A 26,571-nucleotide genomic window follows, 5' to 3' on the forward strand; every position below is an offset into this window, starting at 1 on the left:
GCAGAACTACTGGTGATCAAGAAGTAATAATAAAAACAGTAAAAAAATAAAGAACTCAGCAGCACACAACTCCTGGTATGCCCTCCAGACGTACGAGAGATGCTTGTGGTGGACGTTCGCGCTCGACTGCGTTTTTATGGCCGAGCGCTCAGCGAAGCGTTGACAAACATCTCCTCGTCCCCGGGACATTAAGTCGTCCGCGGGCTGCGGCGCTGATTTGTGAACTATATTATAATTTTGAATATTGCAAAAGACTTGAGGTTGTGAAGATGTTTGGCGCATTGTGATCCGCAATCGTAGCGTATAATGGGCCACAACGAGGCCAAGTGTGAATAAATCGTAAACTTTCTTCGTGGGTCCTTAACGACCCTTGTTTGATACAAGGTTTTTCTACGACTTCTACAGAGTGGTCGAACAAAATCTTTATGCATACATAAAAGAATGAACAAACATCTGAAGCTAAATATAACTCACCTTTTCACCCTGGGGACCCGGAGAGCCCTATAGAGAGAGGGAGAGGTAGAGAGAGAGAGAGAGAGAGAGAGAGAGAGAGAGAGGGAGAGGGAGAGAGAGAGAGAGAGAGAGAGAGAGAGAGAGAGATGGGGAGGGAGGGAGAGAAAGAGAGTATTACAATTCAGAAAACAAACAGGTTTTTCATTGTGCCTTTGAACAGAATTTCCGATGACAACATTTTATCATATGAATACGATCTTGGGATGGGCCCAACGTTTAGTAATTTCCAGTAGGGAGGGACGTCATCGCTGAGACAGACCGTTAAAGGAAGAGACACACACAATCAACAATAAATCCAGTTGACTTTTTATTCAAATCAACATTGTGTTTTTTAGCTTGACACTAACCTCTTCAAATCAACGCTCAGACCACTTACAATTAAGCGAGCAAGGAGGACTATGAGAACTGCTGTCTGCTTATACAAACACTCAATTAAAACCACACCGAAAAAACACCGGCCTGAATCAAGCCTCTGTTTATGTACAGGCTCCAGTCCTGCCATCTCCAAATCAAGTATTGGCTGCTCCTGCGTTGTGAAATACACCGAGGGGACCTTTTACATACTAAAGCTTTTTCTGCAGAGTAATTAAGCCCTTGTTCCTTCCAGTGTATGTCAATCAACACAGAGGGAGGGGAGGGGGGGGGGTTGTGGGGAAGGCTTTGCCGAAAGGTCATGGGTGAACGAGTGTTTAATGGAAGCGCGTGCGTACGGAGGTCGGCGGTCGGAAGGCTGGCGAGATCGCGGTCGGCGTGCGGCCCCGCGAGGAGCGCTCTGCCGTGAGCGTTCCCGGAGAATAGAAAAGGAAGCTGGGGGGGAAAAGGAGGGTTTGCTTTGGGTTCTGAGCGCTGCTGTGCAGCTCTGTCGCTCTGGTTCACCGTAGGGCCTGCTCAGAGTAGACCCTACCGTGAAGTCAAGAAGTCAAGGCTTTTCATGTTGCAGGAAAGGCTCTTACTGTCGGCTTTTGTGTTTCGCGTTGTGTGGTGTTTGCAAGGAGGGAGCACGGATTAAGTTTCCCTCTGCCACGAATATATCGATAAGCTGTGTTCTCTAAGCCAACTAACGCGAGAGTCATTACTTGCCTCACGATGGAGGATGACTGACCTGGCTCACAGGGTTCCTGGCACCAGGTTAAACACACGACACAGCGGTTATAGTGCAAAGGTTCCGTTGGCTAAAATGGTACACAAAGGTTTTTAGTACGCACAGAAGTAGCAGCGGCAAACGTCACGTCGCAAAAACCAGATTTACACGCTACTCAGACAAAAGCGTCTACCTGCCACAACCACACCCGCACGCAATGACACTGACACCAGAGGGCTTGTATAAGGAAAGGAGCTGCTGCTTGTATCTGCCTCCCAGTCATCAAATCAATTATTTTTGGAAATGGGCTTTTGTGGTGGACTGGCCCACACACACACACACACACACACACACACACACACACACACACACAAACCCTCCAACATCCTGCAATGCATACGTTCCAGAGATGAATTTCAATTCCCCTTCCAAGTGCCGAGGCAGGGGGGGGGGGGGGGGGGGGGGGGGCCAGGTACAAGTTCCAACTCAGACCTCGCACGCCCGGCCGGTTTGGGCCAGAACCGAACTGCCGGTTCAGGTTGTCGCTGACTGCGCTCCGCACCGCGTTCTGCTCTCGCTCGGCTCCGAACGGGAGCTAGCCTCCCTGCAACATCCTCTCCCGGTGCAGAGTGGCGTGACAAACGACCCCGCAACCCCTCCTGCATCTTTATACGTTTAGCAACGCGGCACGCGGCGAAGACTTTAAAGACGGCCGCACGGTAAACCCTCCGTCGCCTGGAGCCGAACGCACCTCACTAAGGGGGTGGTCCGAGGGGCTCTGCAGTCAGGCGAGCGCCGCACGCTCTCTCACACACGCATCATGTGAACTTATAAAAAGTAAACGCTCGACGGTTCCAGAAAAGGCTTTTTCCTAAAGGGGAAACCACAGGGAGGTGCAGCCCTGGAAACAAAGGAGACGGGCTCTTTACTGCACCGTGCCATTCCCCCGAGCTGGGAGGCTCCGGTTTCCAGAAGTCCCATTGTGAAGGAAAAACAGATCCCAGATCGTTGGATGCTGTTGACTGACTGTCGACCAACGCACAAATAGTTTGATGGAGGAAACGTACAAATAGTTACACCCTCACCCCTAAAATGACTTAAAGCAAGACCCCCACGTCACGGCCTTGCCAAGTTTCAATTACGCTTCTAAATAGTTGATTCACCAAGGCAATGGGCACCAACACTTAGTGGAAAGAAACTCTTAAACACACCGCACTCAAACACACACCCACACACACACACACATAAACAATCATGCACGCGCTAACACACTCACGCACCATGTGACTCTGCAATAAAATCAGATTGTTCCTGATAACTGCATACACTTGGTGGAAACGTTATATTAAAACAAAGTTCACTTGACGGAGGGACGTATTTTATTTGACGTCCTTAACAGGGGCAGAAGCCGCGCTTTTCTTAGTGTGGGAAACTTTTCGAGCAAGGAAAATAGTGGAGGGTGGCCTTCCTAGATGTGGTGGACGCTTTGAGTGTTGGATATTGTGTTTTCGCTGAGGCAGGTCATGATACCTGGCGTACATAAACCAGACAGGGTTTAGATTTCTAAGATGATGTGTTGCCATATAAGTGTTTTCTGAACAAACAGAAACGGTTTGTCCATGAAGACATGTCAATGGTCTATCGTTTTAAGGATTCCTCTGTTGCCTCCTGCACGGCTTTCCTGTGCGTTTTCCTCCACCCGGTAGCAATACACCATTTGGTAGAAGTGATTTCTGATCTCGACGGACTTCTGCACCTGCTGATGAAGCAGACCATCAAAATCCAGGAGTACAACCACCCATCAGAGGGGAACCAGGGGGGGTAGAGAGTTAAGGATTAGCATCATGCTACAGTACAGAACAATATGTAATACCAAGCGGTCCGTCGGTAAAGCAACCACAGCATGGTTCTGATTTAGTGGCCTTACCCAACCCCGAGAATATTCTGAAAGGGGTAACAGCTAATTGTGTTCAACTGTAAATAATTGTGATTGCATGCGTTCGCACCATCATAAACTCTCGTCTTCATCTGTCGGCGGCCTATTAGCTGTTGTGTTTCAGTCAAGTTACTCGCTCTTTGAGCGGAATCCCACAGGATTATCCGCAGCATAACACATTAGGCTGTAGAACGATAAATAGCAGGCATAAAAAGCCCCCAGATACGAATGCAAAAAGTGAGGGCAATTTGTTACATATTTCACAGGCTTCTTGCACGCAACTGCATGCTGATTGTAGTAGAGCCTTGTTAGTACATAGAGGGGTTTGGCTGGTGGCCGACAGGCCAGATAAATCATCTTTAGGACTGCACTTTGAAGAGAAAGAAAAACACAGACACAAGAATATAAAGACCCTCTTTTTATAGTTTGGTGATAAATGACTGGAACTTTACAGCAAACTAGAAACAATATTCCTCTGCAAAATAATGATTGGAAATGACCGATCGAGCTTAGACCCTGCATTGTCTGTCGCTCGATGGCAACGCAAATGAGGTCTGGGGGCCTTTAAAGAAATAAATAAAACCAACATGAAAGATGTTTTAAAGAATTGATTCCAATACCTGGACGAAAATCAAGGACTGATGTGAGCATAGCAGTCCGCGGGTAATGCTCCAACGTAAGGCTGGCCGTGGGTTCGGTAATAACCTCTAGCCCTATCCACATACATCTCTCTTACCACTCGCTCCCTGCCAAATCCTGACCAGCGTATCCTCCAGCGACCAGTGAATAGTGGCTGCTAAACAAGGGAAGTGATGAAACCCTTGGCACTTCGAAACGCATTTTAAAGAGCGGTCCGACAAGAAGAGAAAAAAACAAAGAAAGAACAAGAGTCGACGACTTAATGGGCAAAGCGACTTCAGGGCCAGAAGGCCACAGCTGGTTAAATCTGATAATGAAGCTAATTCTAATTCACATCGCCAGGAAGCCGTGAATTGGGTTTTATTAAACAGCCTCTCGGCTCTGGGGAGGAGAGTTGTTTTTTTCCGTGCTCCGTAATTACGGATTATGCAGAAGTTTAACGTCTGTCGGATTAAACAGTGTTAAACGGCAGGTTCTGCTGGCGGCGCACCAATCTACGAATAAATATGTGGAATTATGCTGAAAACGGGTAAATAAGAAACTTAATAAGGCTCACCGTATTGATTCAGTAAGACAGGGAGGGGAGGGAGTCCCGGGGGACCGGGTGGAAGTGTGCCCCCCAATGTTCAAAGAGCTGATTTTTCCCCCCCCGATATTTCAGTGTAACCTCCAGCCGTCCCATTCCCCGGATGAAGTGATGCAAGGCCCTTCGTTAATTGAATATGTGTGTGGCTATGTGAATGAAGCTCTACTCCCGGGGGTTGTGAAATACATGCTCAGCTCAAAGTGAACGGAAGACCCCACGCTCCTGCCCGATTACGCCCCTTCCCCCCCGATGTGGGACTCACCCGACGTGGGACTCACTATTTCAGCCTTGTAGTGAGCAAATTACTCACACTCTTCTTTCTCACAATGACTTTATCATTGCCATCACCTAATCATTATCATCACCTCATTCGGAGAGTCTTGGCTGGACATCGTCTTCCATTCTCTGTCAGACCCTCATGAGAGAGATATAACTCTCTCTAAAGGTTCTCGTCAGTACGGGGAGCAGGAGTTCTGGTTCCCAGAGGCTAGTAATCAAAGGATCCACGCGGTTTAACCCATCCGTCACAAAGCACCGTTTGCACCAACCCTCATCCTGATACGACCACGGCCCTGTCTGTCTCACTGACCACGGAGTACAACCTCAGAGCGCTGCATCTCCATGTCCCGCTTCCCCTCCATCCCCAATGCATTGTTTTTTCCCTAAACGTGACGGAAGATGTCTTGACTCTCCTCCCTCCGTTTAAGCTGTGGTGGACACTCGCTCGTTTGTTCCTCTGGCCTTCAGGGGTCCGGTGAGACACAGGAGAGGCCGTCTCGCACCAGCACACAGAGTCCTGAGAGAGGAGAACACCAGCGACCCGTTAAATGTATCGAGACCCAACGAGTCTGCCCAACACAAGCGGGGCCCTATCGTTTCCAGGAGCAACCTGTTGCCAAGCGGCCCGCCTGAACCCCGAGAGGGACGCGGCCCTGCTGGCCCACGTGGAACCAATCAGCGGCGCCCGGGGCCTCTGGCACTCAGAGCAGCGCTGCCAACAACTACTGCTTTTTACTGCCTCCCTCTTTTACCACCGCCACCTCTCACACACCGCCCCCCCCTTGCACCCCCACCCAAAACAGCAAACAGCTCATTTAAATACATGCGTGTACAAGTAGGGGGCCCCAAACAAGCCTCTCCTTGAAGCTGCGGGGGAACATAGCTGCTAATATCGAGGGCTGATTCTGCGCTGTGTGTGGAATGGACGTCTGGTCCTGCGGTAGGGGGCGTCTGATCCGAGACTTATTGCTCTCAGCGAGTGAAGCGACTTGATGAGGTCCCCACATGCCAGGAACCTATCAAGGGTCCACATCTCTGGAGTTCTCACGGAGCACTGGGTGTGTCCGTCTTGGCGTGAGACCGAGAACGCTGAGGGCTTCGGGTTGTGCGGACTCCACGGTTTCGGCCTCACAGGTGTGTATACAAAGAAGGGCGTTGGAAGCAGCGCAACAAACTCAAAGTCGTCCCTAGGGGAGAGTGGAGGGGAAATGGGTTCCACTGCGTCGGAACCTGGCCGGACCTCTTGAACTCAAGACTTTTTTCCGAAGACATCTTCTGTTGCTTCTGTGGCCAGCTGCTCTCGATTCACAGCCGCCCCTGATGTATACAAAGAGACATCGTGCGTGTTGTCATTTCCACCGAGAGTGTCTCCAGAAGGAAGCCATCTCACAAACAACAGAAAAGCAATCTTCCTCTCCGCAGTCTATCAGCGCACACACACAAGCGACACCGGCCGGGGAACGAGGGTGGCAGACTGGAATGGCGTCAAAAGCAGGAAAATCGCAGGCCGTTGGAAACATTTCCGGACGTTCCCAAGTGGTGTGGGGACCGCTGGAACGGGAACAAACACACGCACACACACATACACACACACACACAAAGAAAACCCCATCATTGCCGAATTCCGAAACAATCTGCAAACCTGGAACGGGGTAAAAGAACGCTGGGTAATAAGAATCAGGAATACCACTCATCCATCTGCTAGATCTTCGTCGGGAAAACCTCAATCACATTAGCGGCGTTCCCGGGGGAGCGGTTCTGAGAGGCGGGCCGCTAATGGGGGACAGGGATGGGTGTAATCAGAGCGGAATGGGCGGGGAACGCCAGACCACAAGGGGCTGGTGCCTGTCAGGGCCGGGGTCTGGACACTGGGGGTGAGGCCGGGATAGAGGAACCGCACCGACGGAAAACTTCTGGAAAACTCAGAAAAGGAATGGGAAAGGCATCTGGTTCCCATATTGACGGCATCGCACAATTAGCCAGCGCAGCGCGACTTGGGTGCGTGTGAGAGGGAGAGAAAGTGTGTGAGGGTGTTTTTGTGTGTGGGTTTGCAGAGGTGGCAGAGGTGTGGTGTGGATGTTTGCATCTACAGATTGTGTTGTTTTGTGGTAGAGATCTGTATTCCAGAATGCTGGAATGCAGATCCGTAGAGGGATGCTCCTACATGTGTGTGTGTGTGTGTGGGTGTGTGTCTGCACCTATATGAGCCTGTTTGTTTGTGAAATCAGGACCTCAACAGAGACCGGACCATTCTAGTCAGGAAACAGGCTAAGAGGTCATGATTCAAACTCAACAGGGACACATTATCATAATATCGAAATACCGAAAAAGGTTGTTAAACGTTTTCAACCCATTATGGGGAAGTCAAAATGGCTGCCTAACTCGACTCACATCCTAGTAAAACTGCTCCCAGACCGCTTTAACAGTCACGTTAAACTGCGAGAAACCGGGAATCCAGTCAAGTCACTGCTGTAAAGCGCAACATAGAGAGCGAAACGAGCTAACCGAGCCTTCTGCTTTGAGAGCCTTGGGTTTGCGCTTTCCTTCTTCACCAGGAACACGCTGGAAGGTCTGAAGGTCAGGGCGGCTGGGCGCGCAGAAAGGTCAAACTCTTAATGATGTCACTTCCTGGCCCGACGGGTTTCCCCCGGCGCCCTCGCGAGCCCAAATAAGGGCTGTCACGTCGGATAGACCTCTCACGGCTCCGACCGTGCCTGGCTTATGTTGACAGCCGGCGCCCAAAGGTGTGCACGTAAGCATACTGCGCTGGTGTGTGTGTGTGTTTGTCAGTGTGTATGTGTGTGTGTGAGTGTTTGTGTGTTTGTCAGACTGGGTGTGTTTGTCAGACTGTGTGTGTGTGTGTGTGTGTGTGTGTGTGTGGTGTCTGTCAGACTGTGTGTGTGTGTATTTGTCAGACTGTGTGTTTGTCAGCCTGTGTGTGTTTGCGTGTGTGTTTGTCAGCCTGTGTGTGTTTGTGTGTGTGTGTGTTTGTCAGACTGTATGTGTGCCAGTGTGTGCGTGTTTGCATGTGCACGTGTGTGTGTCAGACTGTGTTTGTGTGTGTGCGTGCGTGCATGTGTGATGTCAGACTGTGTGTGTGTTTATCAGACTGTGTGTGTGTGTCAGCCTGTGTGTGCATGTCAGTGTGTGTGTTTGTCAGACTGTGTGTGTGTGTGTGTCAGACTGTGTGTGTGCCAGTGTGTGCGTGTTTGCATGTGCACGTGTGTGTGTCAGACTGTGTGTGTGTGTGTGCGTGTGCGTGCATGTGTGATGTCAGACTGTGTGTGTGTTTATCAGACTGTGTGTGTGTGTCAGCCTGTGTGTGCATGTCAGTGTGTGTGTTTGTCAGATTGTGTGTGTGTGTGTCAGACTGTGTGTGTGCCAGCGTGTATGTGCGCGTGCCTGTGTGTACAATATCAAGGCGCAACGTGTTCCTTTGTGCTAACATTGGAACAGATTTGTAGGCGAACGCGTACATCTGACCGCCACCGGCCCCGGGCCCGGTTCAATGCTCCCTCACCCCGCCCCCACACACACACACACACACACACACACCTCCTCCTCCGCCTCCGGGCCTACGCTGATCAAAGTACAGCTGCAGCATGTTTTATTAACAGGTGTGTGTGTGTGTGTGTATGTGTGTGTGTTTTAGCGACGTGTGTGTGTGTGTGTGTGTGTGTGTGTGTGTGTGTGTGTGCGTGTGTGTGTGTGTGTGTGTGTGTGTCCTCGGCTGCCTGTAACGCAGCTGTATAATTCATGTGTTGTGATGGAGGAGATTGGAAGGGCGGGGGGGGGGAGTCACCAGCGATCACCTGGAACCAAAACTCGTTTCCCATTTGTGTGTTTGTTGTTGTTTAGAAGAGGCAGAGGAGCGGAAACAAACTAAATGCTATGGGGGGGGGGGGGGGGGGGGGGGGGGATTGCTTTCGCCCCTGAAAAGTCCCGACCCGTTAGGCGGTTTGAGACGGAGGTTCGGCCCTGAAGCCCCCGTCCCCCCCTCAATGTTCATCTCTCTGTCGTGTCTCATGCCCGCGCCCCCACCACGCTGCTCCTTTTGATGTCTCCCGGTCTCTGGACGGCTCCGCGGCCCGTTAATGAGATCTAAATATGGGGGCGGGGGGGGGGGGGGCTTTTGAAGCGTGACACGGCGCTAAATGGCGTGGGTCGCAGCCCCCCGGGGTTCCCTGTGTTGACACCACGCCCCCGCTCCGTGGGCGAGGGTTTTGGCGTGTCGACGCGAGATGACAGAAAAGAGATACAGCCGAGAAAGGACGAAAGCGTTGATTGATTTTTTTTTATTGTGTTTTGACATGGAAACACTGCGGTAACGTAGCGACAGTAGTTCTGAGGCACGGGCCCCCGTGCGCTGTGTGCTTTACTGAGCTAACTCGTTCTGTGGGAGATTTCTTTCTTTAATCACCAGTCACTTTGTGTCTGATGGACCTGGCAGCGTTATCGTTATGGACGAATATTATTCTCCATTCTGGCTTCTGATTAACGTGTTGTGCAAAATGACTGAATACAAACGTAAAACTTTCAACTAATGATAATGTATGTTGTAATCTTTTGGACTGTGTCTGTGTGTATCTGGTGCGCGCGCATGCGTGCATGCATGTATGTATGTGTGATAGACGTTGCGTTTGAATCTGCTCAATGGGAAACCAACCGACCAATCAGAGGAGCACATTGGGAGCGTTCATGTCAGAATATTCGTTTTATTTCCTGGCAGCTAAGAATGGGAAGTGGTGACAAGAAGTGTATGTGTTTGTCAGCCTGTGTGTGTTTGTGTGTGTGTCTCAATCCTCTCACACAGGAATAAAATTTAAATTCCCTACACAACCTCAATATAGGATAGCAAAGCGTATTCCTTCTATGTTTTCCATACATTCAGATTCCATCTACATCTAATACCAAGTTCTTCCTAAACCCCCCCGCTCAGATATACTTTGATGCCGGGGACTAGACCAGAACGTCCTTCTGGTCGAGATAGGGCCACACATGTCAACATAGGGCTACAGGGACAATTAAAGGGGAACACAGAAACACACACACACACACACACACACAATTAAAGGGATACACGCAGATAGATGTTAACATGGGAAGACAAACAATTAAAAGGCAACACAAACAGATCTCTAATGACTTCACCCTCTGCTTCCACGAGGCCTTGTCTATCTGTTTTTTCATGTCTGGGGTCAATTGGTTAATATTTACACCGCTCTCCCAGAGCGAAACACAGAACGAGGGGGTACTGTTGAATATTCATAACGACATGTCCGCCGCCGCTGTCCCCCAGATGAGCGGGGGCGAATTCCAAACCACATCAGACGGCTTTGCTTCGTTTTTTCGTCTTGCTTTCTTGCTTTCTTCATGTGCTTCATTTCTTTCAACCGATCCAGTAACCGGAGGATGAGTCATCGGACTATCGGCGCATCTTTGAAGACCTCCAGTGAAGGTTTCATGGAGCAATAAGGCTTTCTCCATGACGAACTTGAAGGAGACCAGGATCGTTAAGCTCTACCCTCACTGACTCTCCCGTACGCTCAAACAGAAACAGGGAAAACTGTATGGGCATTTATCAGTCGTTAGCGGTAAATGAATGATGAATGATGGTGAATATGTACTCGACAATGATGGATTGTTGAGTACATACATAATGTCGTACTAACATTGCGCTCACTTAACCGTGCGCAAAGGTGCCTTAAATAGACAGATATCACTGTTTAAAGGTCTTTCTCAAGCTCCGCTCATTGGTGTTTATTGATTAAAAAAAGGCACGGTGAACGACTCTGGTTTGATACATCGACTGTTAGACATTTACAACCGCAATTGTCCAGTCATGTGATCACTGACTAAACCCATGAAGTCACACTACAGAGTTTGCCAGCCAACTTCACCATTAAGATTTATTGGTCAGGATGTAATATGAATAGTGAATAGTGAGAGTTATTGCATCCATTCTAATATCATATAATATATATCTGTCTATTTGCGTGTCTATGGAATTTGAAGACTGAAACTGAGCAACTGACATTTTATCGGCTCCGTGGACCAATCACAGCTCCTCCACGCGACCAGGCGGAGTGACTCGTCGTCAGCGGGGGGTGTGGAGGCCCCATCGTAGGCCTGAGGGGCCAGGGGTGTGGGGCCCGGGGTCTTAGGGGGTTGGGGGGGGTGCAGCAACCGGGGTACCACCTGCTCCTGCTTACTTCCCCCTGCTGCCCCCAGGACACAGCGTGTGTGTGTGTGTGTGTGTGTGTGTGTGTGTGTGTGTGTGTGTGTGGGGGGGGGATTCAATTACATATTTTACAACTCACGCCGCTTCCATCTCGCCGCCCCCCCCGGCACTATAAATAATGTTAACAGAGCGCCCGCACGCCTCCATAAAACACACACCGTGACTCCAACAGCTTACGGCCAACTGTCCAGACATTCAGTCTTTATATAGATGTAGACATATAGATTTCTATCTCTATAGATCTGTCTCTCTATAGCTATCTATCTATCTATCTATCTATCTATCTATCTATCTATCTATCTATCTATCTATCTATCTATCTATCTATCTATATCTATAGATCTATCGCCATAGCTCTATCTATATATCTATATCGATATGAATCTATCTCGTGCAGCTAGAGAGATAGAGTTATAGATCTCTAGAAATCCATCTCTATAGATATAGAGATCTCTTTCTCTATGTATCTCTGTATATATATATATATATATATATATATATATATATATATATATATATATATATATGGAGGCATATCTTCCTCGTCTCCAGTCGGACTGAGCGGAGTTTCCCCATGTGTTATATGTGAGGGTCCAGCCATGCGATGAGGTGAGAGGGGTTTGTGTGTGACGGGGCTGGCAGAGTCCTGCTGGGGGGCTCGTGTGGTGAGGATATTGAACCTCAGACCTCCTCAGACCGTGAGGAACACTAACGGTCTAGGGGAAGACAGAAAATAACTTTTAATACCGCGTGCGGTTTTAGGATGGTGTCTCCTCTTTTGGGGTCCTTTCGTGTTAATAACAACTTCACATAGCTCAGAGCCTAAGTTTAGAGCCTGAAAATACTACTAATAATAGCAATAATGCCCTTTATAATACCCATCAGATATTTGTAGCTCCTGCCCTTATCAACCTACTGACAGTTGAGGTTTGCAGTGTTTACCTTTACCGTTGCCATGACACCCAGAGATGAAGTGAAGAGGTCATACTTACTGGAGTTCCTGAAACAGAAACAGAAAAAAACACAATTGTTAGTTTAAATCGGTTACAAAGGGCAAAGAATGTGTGTCTGTGTCTGTCTGTCTGTGTGTACATACACATGGGAATGGAGTCTTTGCTCTTTCATCAGATCACAAAGTAACATGATTTATAGAAAAAATAAATAATTAAAAGCTGTTCTTTCCCTCTGCCTGTATGACAGAGGGAGTCATCCGACCAGTGTGCAGACAAACGCGTTGGCAAGTGCGACCGGAAGCTGAGACTTCCCTCCCCAACCCCCTGGTTCATTCCTCTGCCGCATAACTGAAGACTCACACCTATATTAATACCCCCCAGTCCCAAACAAAAGCATTGTAACAACACTCTCCCGCTCCCTGAAGAAGGCTGTCAGAGCAGTGCTGCTCACACATCCAGAGTTTGGAAAGTGGCTCCAATTTAACGACTTCAATACGGTGCACCCATGTAACATTGAAGGACACATATTTAGAAAAACTGAAAAAAGAAACATTTCTTCGGTCAGAATCAAGGTGTTGCTTTTGTCACAGTCACAGAATCACTCAGGGTCATTCCCAACAGTGAAACTCCTCGTGACAGGGGAGGCAACAGACACACAGAAGGCATTAGCAAGGAGATATCAGATGACGCTGTCGCCCCTAATTACTACCGTTCAAAGGGCTGCATTTCAGAAGGCCTTTTCTCTCCTTTTCAGTTCTCATTAACGCTAACCAGCTGCTTGAACCAGCAGCCGTTCAGCCAGACCTGGTCTCCCCGGTGGCAGGAAAAGGAAAAGTGCTAAAGTGTTCCCGCAGCTGGGAAGCTTCAAGGCCCACTTTTATGGATTGTTATGATGTGATTGCTCCCTTCTTCTGCTGCGCTGCTGTCCACGAGTTCCTTGCTTTCGCCAAGAGCCGACGACAAAATCAGCCCAGGAGAGGAAGTGGACCCAATCCCTCGTACGCACAGGCAAACCCATACGCTTATCTACGTCAACACCCCGACTGATTACGACCGCTGTTTGGTGGTAAGCATGCAAACGAGAACACACACTTCTCACATCGCAGGAGTTTAAAACAAAAACCTAAGCAACGCCTGTTCCCTCTCAGACAGCGGCAGTTCGTAAGAGCCTTGTTATTCTCCTGTGCTGCGAGCCTGTGGCATTTCTGATTTATTCCTCATTATGCCCGCACCGCAGTCAACGCCAGCCAGCAGAACCCCATGCTGAAAGTCTGCTGCCGGCTCCTAGGGGCCTCGATACGACACGCACACTCTGCTGCAGTGGCCATATCCACAGAGCAACAGCCTGGCACTTTATGTACGCACTTATGGTATGTTGTACGACCTTGCACTTAAAAATAGTACGGTAGCATTGTGTAGCGTCTAGAACTAGCTCTCGTTGTTGTATACGGGGAATGGGTTAACCTAGTGATTGTTAGTGCTTGGCACTTGGTTCTATGAACATCCTTGCTTTACTGACAGTGAAATATTGTAGTTTCTCTTTCTCATGTCAAAATGTACTTATTTGAAGTCGCTTTGGAAAGCGTCTGCTAAATGCCCTGAATGTAAATGTAATGTTCACAGTTCAATATCCAGCACACGCCTCCCTCGGTTCAGGGGCAGGTACTCTCTGCCGCAGAGATGATTCACTTTTTTTCTGGGGGCGGAGGGGAGAGAGTGGAGGGAAAGGGAAACTTGTGACATGTTTCTATAATTGACCACCCGCTGTGCAGCAGGTTTCCTGACAACCGCGGCTGAATCTGTGGCTGTCGTGCGTAAATAAACCTTTTATTCCCCGCCAGCACACCGCCATCTTGCTATGCTGAACCTAGCCACTAGTCAACAGTAAATAAACAAGGCTAATGAAGAAGCCTTTTCACTGTAAAAAAAAAAGCATATGCTGACGGCTCAAGTTTCTGACAGATACAAACACAGCCACACACATTTACATTTATAGCACTGTGTAGTTCCTTTCCAGTAACCAAGACCTATTCCACACTGTTTGAGTGGACCTACGGCGTCGCTTGGAGGCAAAGAACTTACGTTTTATATTCTACTTTTTATTCAATGGAAAAGCTACAAGGGATAATTCGACAGGCAAAGTCATAGACTTCCTTGGTAGGATGTTATTAAAATGTGCACAAAACTTCTCGCTGACCAAAGCAACGGTTTCGAAAAAAACCGAGTGCATTGTGTATCACTCAGAGCCTCAGAAGGCTTTTTTTTTAACAAATCCCTCAAAAACTAAAAGGGAACACTGAAGACTGTCTGCGGACATTTAACTGGAACAGCGGCTATAGCAGCCAGAGGAAGCTACCGTGACTGCTGCTCATCACACACAGGTCATAAAACCAGTAACACACACGCAGTATCCTTAATGTTCGCTTTCCATAAACCTCAGAGCAGACCTCCCAAATCCTCCTGCGCTGTGGACGGACGCTGTGTCCGGTGCGAATGAAAAGTTGAACGGGCTTATTATGAATAATACACTGACACACACACACACACACACACACACACACACACTCTGGTGGTCCCATAGTGTGCAGCGTAATGCTGTGCTGCTGTAAGCGACTGATGAGTGGGTTTGGTTGCTTGTTGTGTCTTAGTCACTCTGGAGGGAGGGAGGGAGAGACTATTATTTGTCACATTCACTAGCAGAGAGAGAGAGAGAGAGAGAGAGAGAAAGAGAGAGAGAGACAGAGAGAGAGAGAGAGAGAGAGAAAGAGAGAGGCACACAGAGAGAGAGAGAGAGAGAGAGAGAGAAAAAGAGAGCGAGAGAGAGAGAGAGAGAGAGAAAGCGTGAGATAAAGATAGACAAATAGTTTGAAAAGCTGTAGTATAGAGACTAGTAATTAATTAGCTTTTAGCATTATTCATTCATCACTGCATTCCCCCATCTCACCTTTTCAGAGGAATTGTGGACCCATCTCTTTGAGACTAAATAATGCAAGCCATGCACTTCAGGGTGCCCTTAAACTCACTTATTGGTCCTTCATTGAAAACTGCATTTAATACTTCAAAGAAGCCACCAGCCACTTAATGAAATAAAATGATTAACATTATCTAGTCTGCGGAACCAACCCTCATTGTCACTCTGTCTCAGACGAAAGTGAAACTTGCTGGTGCTGTCTGTCTCCTTATTTCTCTCTCTCTCTCTCGGTCTCTCACACTCTCCCTTGTTCGCTCTATTCAGGCGGTCTGCCTGCCCACTTCTGCCTCTCTCTCCTTCTCTCTCTCTCTCTCTCTCTCTCTCTCTCTCTCTCTCTCTCTCTCTCTCTCTCTCTCTCTCTTTCTCTCTCTCTCTCTCTCTCTCTCTCTCTACCCCTCTTTTTCCCTCCCTATTATGTGTGTGTTTGTGTGTGCGTGCGTGTGCGCACTTGCGTGTGTACTCCTGGAAAAGACTTGTTACATTCTGGCCCGCTGATGGCCGCTCACCTGCTCCCCGACAGCGGCGCCTCGGCCTAGCACCGGGGGCTAACCGCGGTGGCAGCGGCGGCTAACGGCGTTATCAGCCTCACAGCCAAGGTGTGCGTGGTGCAGATAACACCACCTGCCAGACCCACTCACTGCCCCCCGACGCTAGGAATTCAATTTACGGAGACACTTCATGTCTGCCGGGCCGACCGCGGTCTTGTGCTGCTGATGGTGCTGATGGTGCTGATGGGGATGGGAAAACCTGTCCCTTCAGGGCTAGACCGAGACTAGTGTGTGCTGAGTCAGCGGCGGGGGGCGGAGGGGGGGGCAAATCGAGGCTGCAACCTACGACTCACTCTGCTGTCAATCATTCTGTATTTTCATTTTATATAATAATTGAGTTGAGGTCACATGTGTCTGAAAGCTAATGTACTGGCTTAAATTGCTTTGCTTTGTGAGACGAGCAAGCCAAGAAACACTATGTATAAAATAAATAAACCTAATTTTTGTACTTCTGAAGCTGGGCAGCAAATGATTAATTCATTAACAAAACAAAGCAACTAAATCGTGGTCGATCTATGACTGAAACAATTAAAGGCTTTGACGTTAACCCAAAGGAGGTTAAACTGCCGCACATAGTCGCATCGCCACGGCAAGTTGACTTTGGCCTCTTCTGCAAATGGCCGTATAATGAAGACGGTCCCTAAGAACCGGGCACCTTGCGTAAGGTACAATCGAGCCCACTGGTTTGCTGTTCCAAGCCCTCACCGGCCATTAAAGCAACGGGATCCACCTGACCTCTCGCACCCCCTGCCCACAAATTACACCCCAGTGCTGGCTTTGGCCCTCAGACGCTGTCCGCGTTTGAAGGCTCCCATGTATCAATTACTCCGGTTCTGTAACTCTATTATTGCTTCAACCTGATTACAGCGAGGTCCATTTTGTGGTTCTCGTGAAAACAAACACTGGTACATACCGGGTTCTCCGTTTCGGCCTCGTCTTCCTCGCTTTCCCGGTGGACCTGTGAACATAAGAGAGACAACATGTTGGTATGAGAACAGAACAGCAGCCTCCTCCTCCCCGTTCCACTTTTCATGTTTCTTTAAACTCCACCTATAGCCTTCAGACATCGGACCAGGACTGAAAGTCTCAGAATCACACCGAAACCGAGCAGTCCAACAAAACACCAACCCCATCTGAGGGGAGCCTTCCGCTTTCATCCTCTTCACTCTATCTCCTCTCCTCCTTTTTCGTCGATTGGGGCTTTGATGCTCTGATATTGCATTTGTTTTAATGGCCATTATTCCCTCACAGCCCCTCTCTCGCACTGCCAAGGCTTATTCGGGATAGTAAAACAATTACACGCCATTTTACGTTTTTCCATGAGTCAGACTTCAAAGCATGTGCATGTGCTTCTCGGCAGACGACAGAACCGAGTCGGGAGAGAATCCAAACTGGGAGAACAAGGTTTGCAGTTTGGCTCAAGAGGTCAGCGAGCAGAGGACACCACGCCATGCGGGCCGTTTGTTGAAGAGAACTCGAGAAAGCGACCTGGGGAAACCTCCTGTGGAAACCGCTGTTGAACGCTGGGGTCGATTGGCGGGGAGATGGCGTACTTTCTGGGAACACTGACATTAGAGCTTGTTTTGTCTGACAACTTTAAGAGCAGCCTGACTGTGCCATCTGCCTACCTTAATGAAGACTGAAAGTGTGGCGCCTCCAAGACAAACAAACGGCTAAAGTCCCCCCCTCCGTCCTCCCCACCCCACTCCAACCAATCGTATCCAGATCTGGTTTGGTAAACCTCCATTACGACAGGGCTCAGAATAGCACTTTGTCATCACAAAACTGATGATCTGAATACCAGAGGTGGCGAATATAATATGGGGGGAGAGGGGAGGAGAGATGGGAGGGTAGAGGATAGGGGAGAGGAGATGAGAGAGGAGAGGAGAGGGGACGTGAGAGAGGGGAGAGGAGAGGAGAGGGGAGAGGAGATGAGAGAGGAGAGGAGAGGGGACGTGAGAGAGGGGAGAGGAGAGGAGAGGGGAGAGGAGAGGGGAGAGGAGGTGAGAGGAGAGGGGAGGTGAGAGAAGGGAGAGTAGAGGAGTGGGGAGAGGATAGGGGAGAGAAGGTGAGGGAGGGGAGAGGAGAGGAGAGGAGAGGAGAGGAGAGGTGAGGGAGGGGAGAGGAGAGGAGAGGAGAGGAGAGGAGAGGAGAGGAGAGGAGAGGGGAGAGAAGGGAGAGTAGAGGAGTGGGGAGAGGATAGGGGAGAGAAGGTGAGGGAGGCGAGAGGAGAGGAGAGGAGAGGGGAGGAGAGGAGAGGAGAGGAGAGGAGAGGGGAGATGAGAGAGGGGAGAGGAGGTGAGAGGAGAGGAGAGAGGGGAGCGATGCTTGGTTTGCAGATCATCAGTTCGCATCGGTGTCAAGTTCAGCTCTAAACGAGGACTTCACGCTTGTGTCGGGAATAGCAGTTGAAGGGCGGAGAGACTGTGCTAATTGCAAACCTAACCGCCCAACCCTCACCTGCCATACTCCTCTCCCCCTCCCTCCCCCGCCGTCGCCCTCGTTTCAACGTGTCAGCGATTCTGCCCGGGCTCTTCCCTGCCCACGGCCGTCACGAGCGCTCAAGCAAGCGGAGTGCGTTCCCCTTGTACACAACCCGGTGAGCAGCCGATAAAACAAAGATTACAAAATGAAAAAATCAATGTGGAATCAAAACCTTGTTATCTTTCCACGGTGTCTGGAAAAGAGGAGAACGGGGCCCCCGCAGACGTGTAACCCAAGAGCCAAACGGAGGCTTTGGGCCCCCAAAGCCGCGCGGATCTCCGCTGTTTGGATTAGCCCCCAGCGCCGCCTTCCCCTCGGATGCCTTCAGAAGATAAAGGCCCCGTCGGCGAAGGGACCAAAGCACGCCACCGCAGCTCTGTTTTCTCTAGGTGTTTCGGCACTTCATAAAGAAGGCCCTCTACTGCTCATGGCGGGTCTTCCCATGGCGATCCCGTCGGCCACCTGACACCTCCGAGCCGGGAATGTTGTGGAATAACGTGGAGCGTCCTCCTTTTCTGCGGTGCGGGCTTCTTGTGTCCTGCGCTAGACAGAAGCGGTGGCACAGCGCCACGCCGCGACGGATCGCCCGTGTTCTCGTTGGACAGGATTTACGGCAGCAACAACAAGGAGCTTGTCAAACAACACCGTTCGTTTGATACCAGAGCCGCCCTCTTTAGCGTCGGTTCGTGTAGTCTTGGCGTCGGTCGGCGGCATTTTTACACGAAGCAGAAACCATAATTGTTCAAAAGCAATTAACGTCCGATTCATTGTTCGTTCGCCAACGAGCGCACTTCATTTTTTTAATTACATAATTTGAGTAGAACAAGATCTTGTCAATATCTGGGATATTCCCCGACCGAATATAATTGCAGCGGACAGGCGCAGTGAAACAGTGGATGACCTCCGCCCGCTAGAACAGCACCACAACTCCTTCCACCAATGTAATCAAACCGGTTACATCTGCTTTGTTTTAACCACGCTGGTATGGTAGCAATGCAAACGTCTATTTACTTCCCAGGCTGAAAGTAAATACACCGCCGACCCGAGGAATCACAGTATTGCATATAAGTATGTAAGTATTGCACATTTATTTGATCAACGAGACCAAAGTGAATAAAAGCTTAAATCCAATGAGGAGTTTGTTTTAAGAGTGTGGGAGCAGTGTGCCTTGCTGCACCTTCCCCTTCACCACGCTAAGGGAATTCAACCAGCAGCAGCAACACATTGAGCAAACGTCCTTCACGTGTTTCCATTACTCAAACTGGCGCTGAAAGCACGTGCATACAAATGAGTTTCAGTAAGAAACGATGTGTGTGAGAAAAATAAAATCACACACATAAACAAAAAACAAATCTTATGTAGGGATGTGGAATACATTGACACAAATGAGGGCCATTTGTGCTTAATGTCTGGAGAGACTTAAACTATGCAAAAGACGAAAACAAAACTTTCAGACTCTTAAAACATGCATCGATTTGGTTCCCTGCCCTGATGACAATTTAATCAACTCGCATAGCCCAGCGGCAGAATTATACGCAATCCATAATCAAGCAAACAGCTACAACAACATGGACTTGCTGTATTTCGTGGCGTGCTTTCACTCGACTAAAATAAAAAACATTCCCAGGGGCCAATGTGAGAGTTATTTTTGTTTTGCCGTCACGCCAAATCAATCCGAGCAATCAACGTATTACATGGAGGCTGAGCGGCTCACCGCCCGACGGTAGAGCTTACACATGAGTCATGCAGACACACCGTCCAACATCTCCCCTCAACGTATTCAGACTCTGACACATTCAGTAACCATACAGCAAATCGGCTGGCCCCTTTTCTCCTGCAGGCCATCTCAGACAAAGGTTCTTTGTGCTTGCACTTGCAAAGGAGTTGAATGCAATTCTATTAAAAAAATCGATTGTTTTGCTGCCTCTTTGTAGCTATGTGGCTATGCTACTTGGATTCTACATGTGCTTTTTCTTACAACAAGGTAAATAGTGGTACTTCCTTGGTGTTAGTCTGCGGTGGAACTGACGGTTTACATCGGTTGTATCACAACACTGCCATGGATCTCAAACACACGCTCAAGTCACATCCCTCCAAGCCTGCCAGTAAAAGAACAAAAAAAAGATTTAGGATTTGTTATTTGTAAACCATGTCCAAAATCGTCTACATTCCTGGGAAGCCTGTTGGATGAGATCCCTGGCTTCCAAACAATCGGAGGAGAACGGAGGTGTCCATGGGGGTGGGGGGGGGGGTCATGTTTCCCCAGACCACACTCCGTCTAAACCCATCTCCCTAAACCCCCTTCTCCTCTGAACGGCACGCACGGCTGGGTTCGTGGGAGGTGGCGAGGGACAGCTCGATGGCTATCCAGGTCAACGTCAGAGAGCTGCCTTTCTACGAGGCAGCCATGCGTGGCTTTTTTTTTTGCGGAGAGATCTGGCAAACTGCACGGCGGCTTTTCTTGTGCGCTCCAAGAGCCTTGGTACTCTGCATGACAATGAATAAATCAAAACATGAAATGCTAATCCGCCAAACACTGGCCCACTGTGCTAGGGGGAAAGACGTTTAAATTGAACCGCAATTTAACAATCAGCCCTGGCTCTACCGACACCGCCTGTCTCCTCTTCAGCGGCTGCAGAAGGCCTTGTGTTCTCTCAGATATGCATTGAAACGAACGCAGCAAACACAGCTCAGTCCGGCTTTGAACGACCGGGGCGATTTTAACAACGCACTTATTACGGGATTTGGGTTTCGGAACAAAAAGTCGTGACCGAGGCTTTAATTTTCTTCAGGAAGAAAGTGAAATCTCCTGTTAGAAGAAAAAAAACAAGAAGACGTGGGCCTTTTGTAAACACTCATAATAACGACCCTCACAGACTCAAAGGAGGACTGCACTGCGCAACGCCGCACAGCATATTAGGAACACGTGTCGGAGCAGAGGCCCGCTCTCGAAAGTGGCCTTGAACCCATGGTGTCTGCCGCAGCTCTGTCTGACATCAGCAGACCACAGGCTAATCACCGCTGCTACTTCGAGACCTGACCCCACAAAGGCCATCATATCTGGTGGGGTCTTCTATCTCTCAGCCTCGTGCAGCAGCAACAGACAACCCATTCTTTACCCCAGGTACCGACCCCTCCCCGCCCCTGAGCGTTTAGAGATGCAGACGGTGGGTCTGATGGGAGCTGGGTAATTCTTTAGGGTAGATTGGGATCGTCTGCACGTCTGAGGCACTGCGCTCAGGGAGCGGCAGGGAACACAAGTGATGATCTGTAGGGTAAACATGTGATGCAGAGAAGGCAAGCACTTCTTCTGCAGAAATCTCCATTTTCAGCCTATCCCTGTGCATGGATCTTTTCTTCTTAAATGGCTTAGCAGAGCCTTGAATCCAAAGAGACTCACTGTGCCGTGTGTTTAGACGTTTAATTCCCAGGTAGGGGTGAGGCATCTTGCTCAAGGGATGCCTACAGGTAGCATGAATGCAAGGTTAAGATTAGGGTTCAAACGCACAACCTTTTCGCTGGAGTCTAGCCACTACGCCCTATCCACTTACTTTGCAATCTACCCTGACAAAAAGTCTGAGCTAAAGAAAGAAGAATGCACAGCACATTATCTAAGAAAAGTGTTTGATAATTACATTAGCCTCGTTAGCAGCCCGACTGGTAAAACTGATCGGATCACAGCCCTATCTTAACCCGTACCCATTAACAGAGGGGAATAATGGCATTCCTTGACCTCACAAAAGGAGACGTCGTTCATGTAGTTTTCTCTCTTGTGGTTCTGGCTTCAGAGGGGTCTGGGAGGGACTGGTACAAACGGCAATAACCCCTAACTGGGATTTCTTTCATCAACTACTGGGAATGATGGAGGAGGGGGATTCGTTGCAGGCTAGGCATCGCTCATGTCAACGGAAGTTCAACTTTGTGGAAATTAGAGGTTTTCATTTTCCGACCATTTGATAGCAGCGCTGAATGCCAGGGCGGTCAGCAACTAATCTGGCCGTTAACGACACTGCCATCTCACAGAGCATCCCTACTGTCAACATTATTCTGGGCCGGCCCGCTCTCTCCTGTTTGGAAAGACAATAGAGGAATCCCGTATGGGTGAATACAGCCTGCGCGTTTTGTTTGATTCTTTGCTGATCACCGCTAATGTTTGGATTTACCGTTCAATCCAGTCATAATTATGCCACATGCTAAAAAAATAATTATAAAGGCGTTTGTCAATGCAAGTAAAATACCAATTTCTCCTGGGATGAAAGAGCGGTCTTTATTTAAATTTCCCCTGAAATTTTTAATTTCTGTGCCAAACCATGAAATGATTATCGGAAAAAATATATCAGCAGAGCAAATTTCACAATGTTCATCATTTATGGGGAAGGTATTCTCTTCGTTGTCCAATTTCCAGCAGGGTCATTAATATAATTTCCTGAATAAATATTACGATTACCGCCCTTTCCGACATAATCCCCTTGCTTAGAAAACATTGCGGATGGCACAGTGATGCACTGAATCGACCCAGTCAGAACCAGGATAAACGCTGAGGATTAACCGGCACTTGAAAGACTTCATTTTGCTTAACTCAACATGGAACCTCCCCTGAAACTATTTTTTTAATAATATGGGAATATGGAAATTCAACGGGAAGATGGAAGTCATTAATAGTTGGGGGGTAGCTGACAGAAAGTTACAATGACGTCATATTAAATACTTTGCCACATTTTACAGTTGTACTCATTTGAATGGCCCACCTCATCCCACACTGTTTCAAGAGCGTTTTACACAACAATCAGCAATCAATCAAATTTGTTCCCTTTGTAGACTTTTCTGCCGTGCAGTAACAGCCTCCCACCTACAGGGGGGGGCTCCATCCCCCACAGTCCCCGCACTCCAAGGGTCCCTGAACTCAAACTGATGAACATGTACCAACAGCCTTGAGCGACGTAGGGTCAACTTCTCCACGATCGATAATCGGGGGGAATTGCGACCGCAATCTTGCGGCGAGCTTTCGGGAAAGGCCATGACACATTCCGCGCTGTGATTGGCCAACGCCAGGTTCTCCGTCACCGTGGCTCAACCATAACCCGACTCTGGCTCCGTGACTCCTGCCAGAGTGTCCCTCGGCCCTGCCCGACAGTAATGCAAAACTAATCATATATAAGTAGCGATCATTAATGGCTGGTCCTACGCTGAATGAAACAAGTTAATGAGGCGTGTTCTCTCGCTCGGCCTCTTGATACCCGCCGACGTGTGTCGAAGAAAACGATAATAACAAAAAGTTCCTCGTAAGTTGTGTTCTTTGGCAGAGGCCGAGGTCGTGTTCTACATCCTCGTCACCGTGCCAGCCATCAGTTCATTAAAGCCTCAGGTCGTTTCCTTTAGTTCTTGGAGGGGAAAGAGGCTTCTATCACAGGCTCCATTAGCGACGCTGCGAGCTCGCCGACCCTGGTGACGGTGGCCATTTAAAAGACATCCTTCTCCTCCAGTGAACCCCAGGGACAGGAATGGCTCTGCCTGTTGCCTCGCTAATTGCTGTCCCACCGACTCCCATGCCCAGCGGAGTCTCTGGCAGGATGTTGGAGGTACGTCGCGGAACGTACCAAGGATACTGCAACACACGTTATGAGGGGACCCGCGCTACACACCAACGTGTGTGTGCTTATGCGAACGTCTCATGCACTTGAACGCGAAACAGATGAACCACAACACACACCGAAACACCCACCCACACACACACACACACACACACACACACACACACACACACACACACACACACACACACACACACACACACACACACACACACACACACACACACACACAGGGTGTTTGAAAATCACTGACAAAACAACCAGCTCCAGTCCGATTACTTTGATGCACACGAATGGACACACACAGACACACACACACACACACACACACCCCACACACACGCGTCTGGATGGGTACGTCTCCTGCAGGCTACGAGATTCGATGCATGCTCATCCAGGAGGAGAGCCAGGGCCGGCGTGGTGGAGGCTGGCCGGCCCTGCAGGAAGCAGCCCAGCGCTGGGAGAGAGAGCGTTTTCATCACCTTCCAGATCAATGTGTTCTCCTCTGGCAACGCCGCCGAGAGCCGGGATACCGGAGACAGAGCCAGCGCACTGCAATTACACCCCCTCTCTGCGCACACACACATGCAGGCATACATACATGAGCACACACACACACACACATACACCGAACTGTACGAACTGTGGTCGGGTTGGAACAAGAACCCACTCCCGCCCGATTGGGGGTGGGTTGCACCCTCCCCCTCACACATCTCACCCGCGGACCCCCTCCCCCACACACCTCTCCCACGGAGACCCCTCTGAACTGTAGCTGGGGGTAGATTGGCAGGGACGCCCCTCCTGACTTTATCAGAATCAATCTTAACGAGAGTTATCACCGTGGTGAAAGAGGTCCCGTAAACCCAAGTCTTTATTATCGTTCAGAAAGGGATACGGCGTTCTTTTAAGACTGCACAAAGGCAGGGGTGGATCCAATGAATTAGCCTTTTCAATCTAATTTGCTCAGAGGAGTTTTGGTGTTTTTTTTCTTCGCTGTGAAAGAGACAACATAAGCCATCGATCCAGTTGGACTTGGCGAGACCGTCGGGCAATTTGCAGCGGAGGCCAACTGCTCCTTTTTTCTCCCCCCCAAAAAACTTTAACCGAGTTACATTCTGCCGTTGGAGATCTGCTGTGGTACTTTTGAAACTCGGCAGAGCCAATATCCAAGTCATTGTAGCTGTGGTAATTTATGGGAATCGAGGCATAATCCACGCCAAAACATTTGTTAAACATTTTGTTCCCTTTTGCAGTAAAAAAGAAAAGAAAACCTTCACAGGATTTGACAAAGTGTTTCGCAAGACGGAGCCGGAGCTAGCGAGCGTCCTCGCTAACTACGTGTGCCGCCTAAGTAGCCGCACATCGCTTTAGCTCTGAGTAGCGCAGGTCACGGGTGAGACAGTCTTAATTAATCTCAGCAGAGTTCCACGAGCGAGCGAGAGAGATCGAGAGCGAGAGAGAACGAGAGAGAGAGAGAAAGAGGAAGTAAGTCCTTAGGCAGGGAGCATTGATTGGCCCGCGATGGGTGATTGATTTAGGCTTGTGCGAGACCTAGGAGCGCTGCAGCGCTATACGGGAACATCAATAGATCTAATGAGGCCGTGAGATGCTGACAAGCAGAACACTTTAGTTAAAGGCGCGCACACACACGAAGGTACGCAAGCACACACACTATAACCTCCACGGGTGACCTAGTACTAGTGTCTCTGATCTGTTTCTATGGCAGAGCATGAGAGAAAAACAGATAATACACTGTGTGTGTGTGTGTGTGTGTGTGTGTGTGTGTGTGTGTGTGTGTGTGTGTGTGTGTGTGGACCAAAGCCAAAGCACCCAGTTGTGTCGTTCTGTAGTTGTGTAGTCTAATGTCACCATCAGACTCTGACGCCTGGGGGGATACGGACGACAGAATGCATGAGGGAAAACCGACCAACCCCCCCCCCCCCCCCCCCCTTCCTGTAGGGGTTCACCAGAACCCCGGCTCTGTGTGTGGAACAGGTTCTGTGCTTTTGGCCGGGTGTGGCGTTACCATGGCAGCAGAGACGCTACCACGAGATCCAGTGACTTCTCTATGACCCGCTGGACAGCCATGGGGAAGACACGTGCACTGAGGGGTCATGTGTGTGCGTGTGTGTGTGTGTGTGTGCACATGTCGGTTTGCGGGTGAGAGAGATTGTTCAGGTGTGTGAGTGTGTGTGCACACATGTATGTGTGCGTGTGTTCATGTGTTTGCATATTTCTGTGCATGAAATAGATTATGCGGTTGTGTGTGTGTGTTTGTGTGTTTGTGCATGTGTGCATATTCCTGTCTGTGTGTGTGCTGATACGTCTGATTGTGTGTGAGAGATGTGCGATAAAGCGTGGTGTGTGCGTGTGTGTGTTCATACGTCTGCGTGAGTACATTATTTGTGCATGTGCGTGTAACTCCTGCATGTGTGTAACGCTTGCATGTGTGTTATCCTGCGTGTGTTCACGCGTGCAACTGCCTACGTTTGAGCGCGTGTGTGTGTGCACAATGCACATGTATGTGCATTTGTGTGTATGCTCGTGGGGTGTGCGCATGAATTTTGTGTCTGTGCATGCAGACGGATGGATTTAAAGATGCTGAGCCAGATTGTGGGACATGAAGCTCTGCAGAACGGAGCGGCCGCAGTTCTTAGAGGGGATGAAGTCAGCGCAGTCGACCCCAGCACTGGCTCTGGCCTGACAGAACTCAATTACACCCTCCATCCTGGAGCATTAGGGTAAGTGT

The 26,571-nt window shown here is 49.2% G+C and overlaps 1 protein-coding gene across 1 annotated transcript in view; it reads right to left on the reverse strand.

Moving 5' to 3' along the window:
* col25a1 (collagen type XXV alpha 1 chain) overlaps nucleotides 1-26,571 on the reverse strand; it is a gene marked incomplete at its 3' end in the record, with an annotated part of 128,701 nt that overhangs the window by 44,845 nt on the left and 57,285 nt on the right. Inside the window, 3 exon segments of the mRNA XM_079758022.1 lie at nucleotides 475-501; nucleotides 16,651-16,656; nucleotides 16,659-16,705. Of these exon segments, the coding sequence (XP_079614148.1) occupies nucleotides 475-501; nucleotides 16,651-16,656; nucleotides 16,659-16,705 (80 nt within the window).

Source organism: Pollachius pollachius, assembly GCF_949987615.1.
Source record: "Pollachius pollachius genome assembly, chromosome: 20".
Classification (NCBI taxonomy): domain Eukaryota; kingdom Metazoa; phylum Chordata; class Actinopteri; order Gadiformes; family Gadidae; genus Pollachius; species Pollachius pollachius.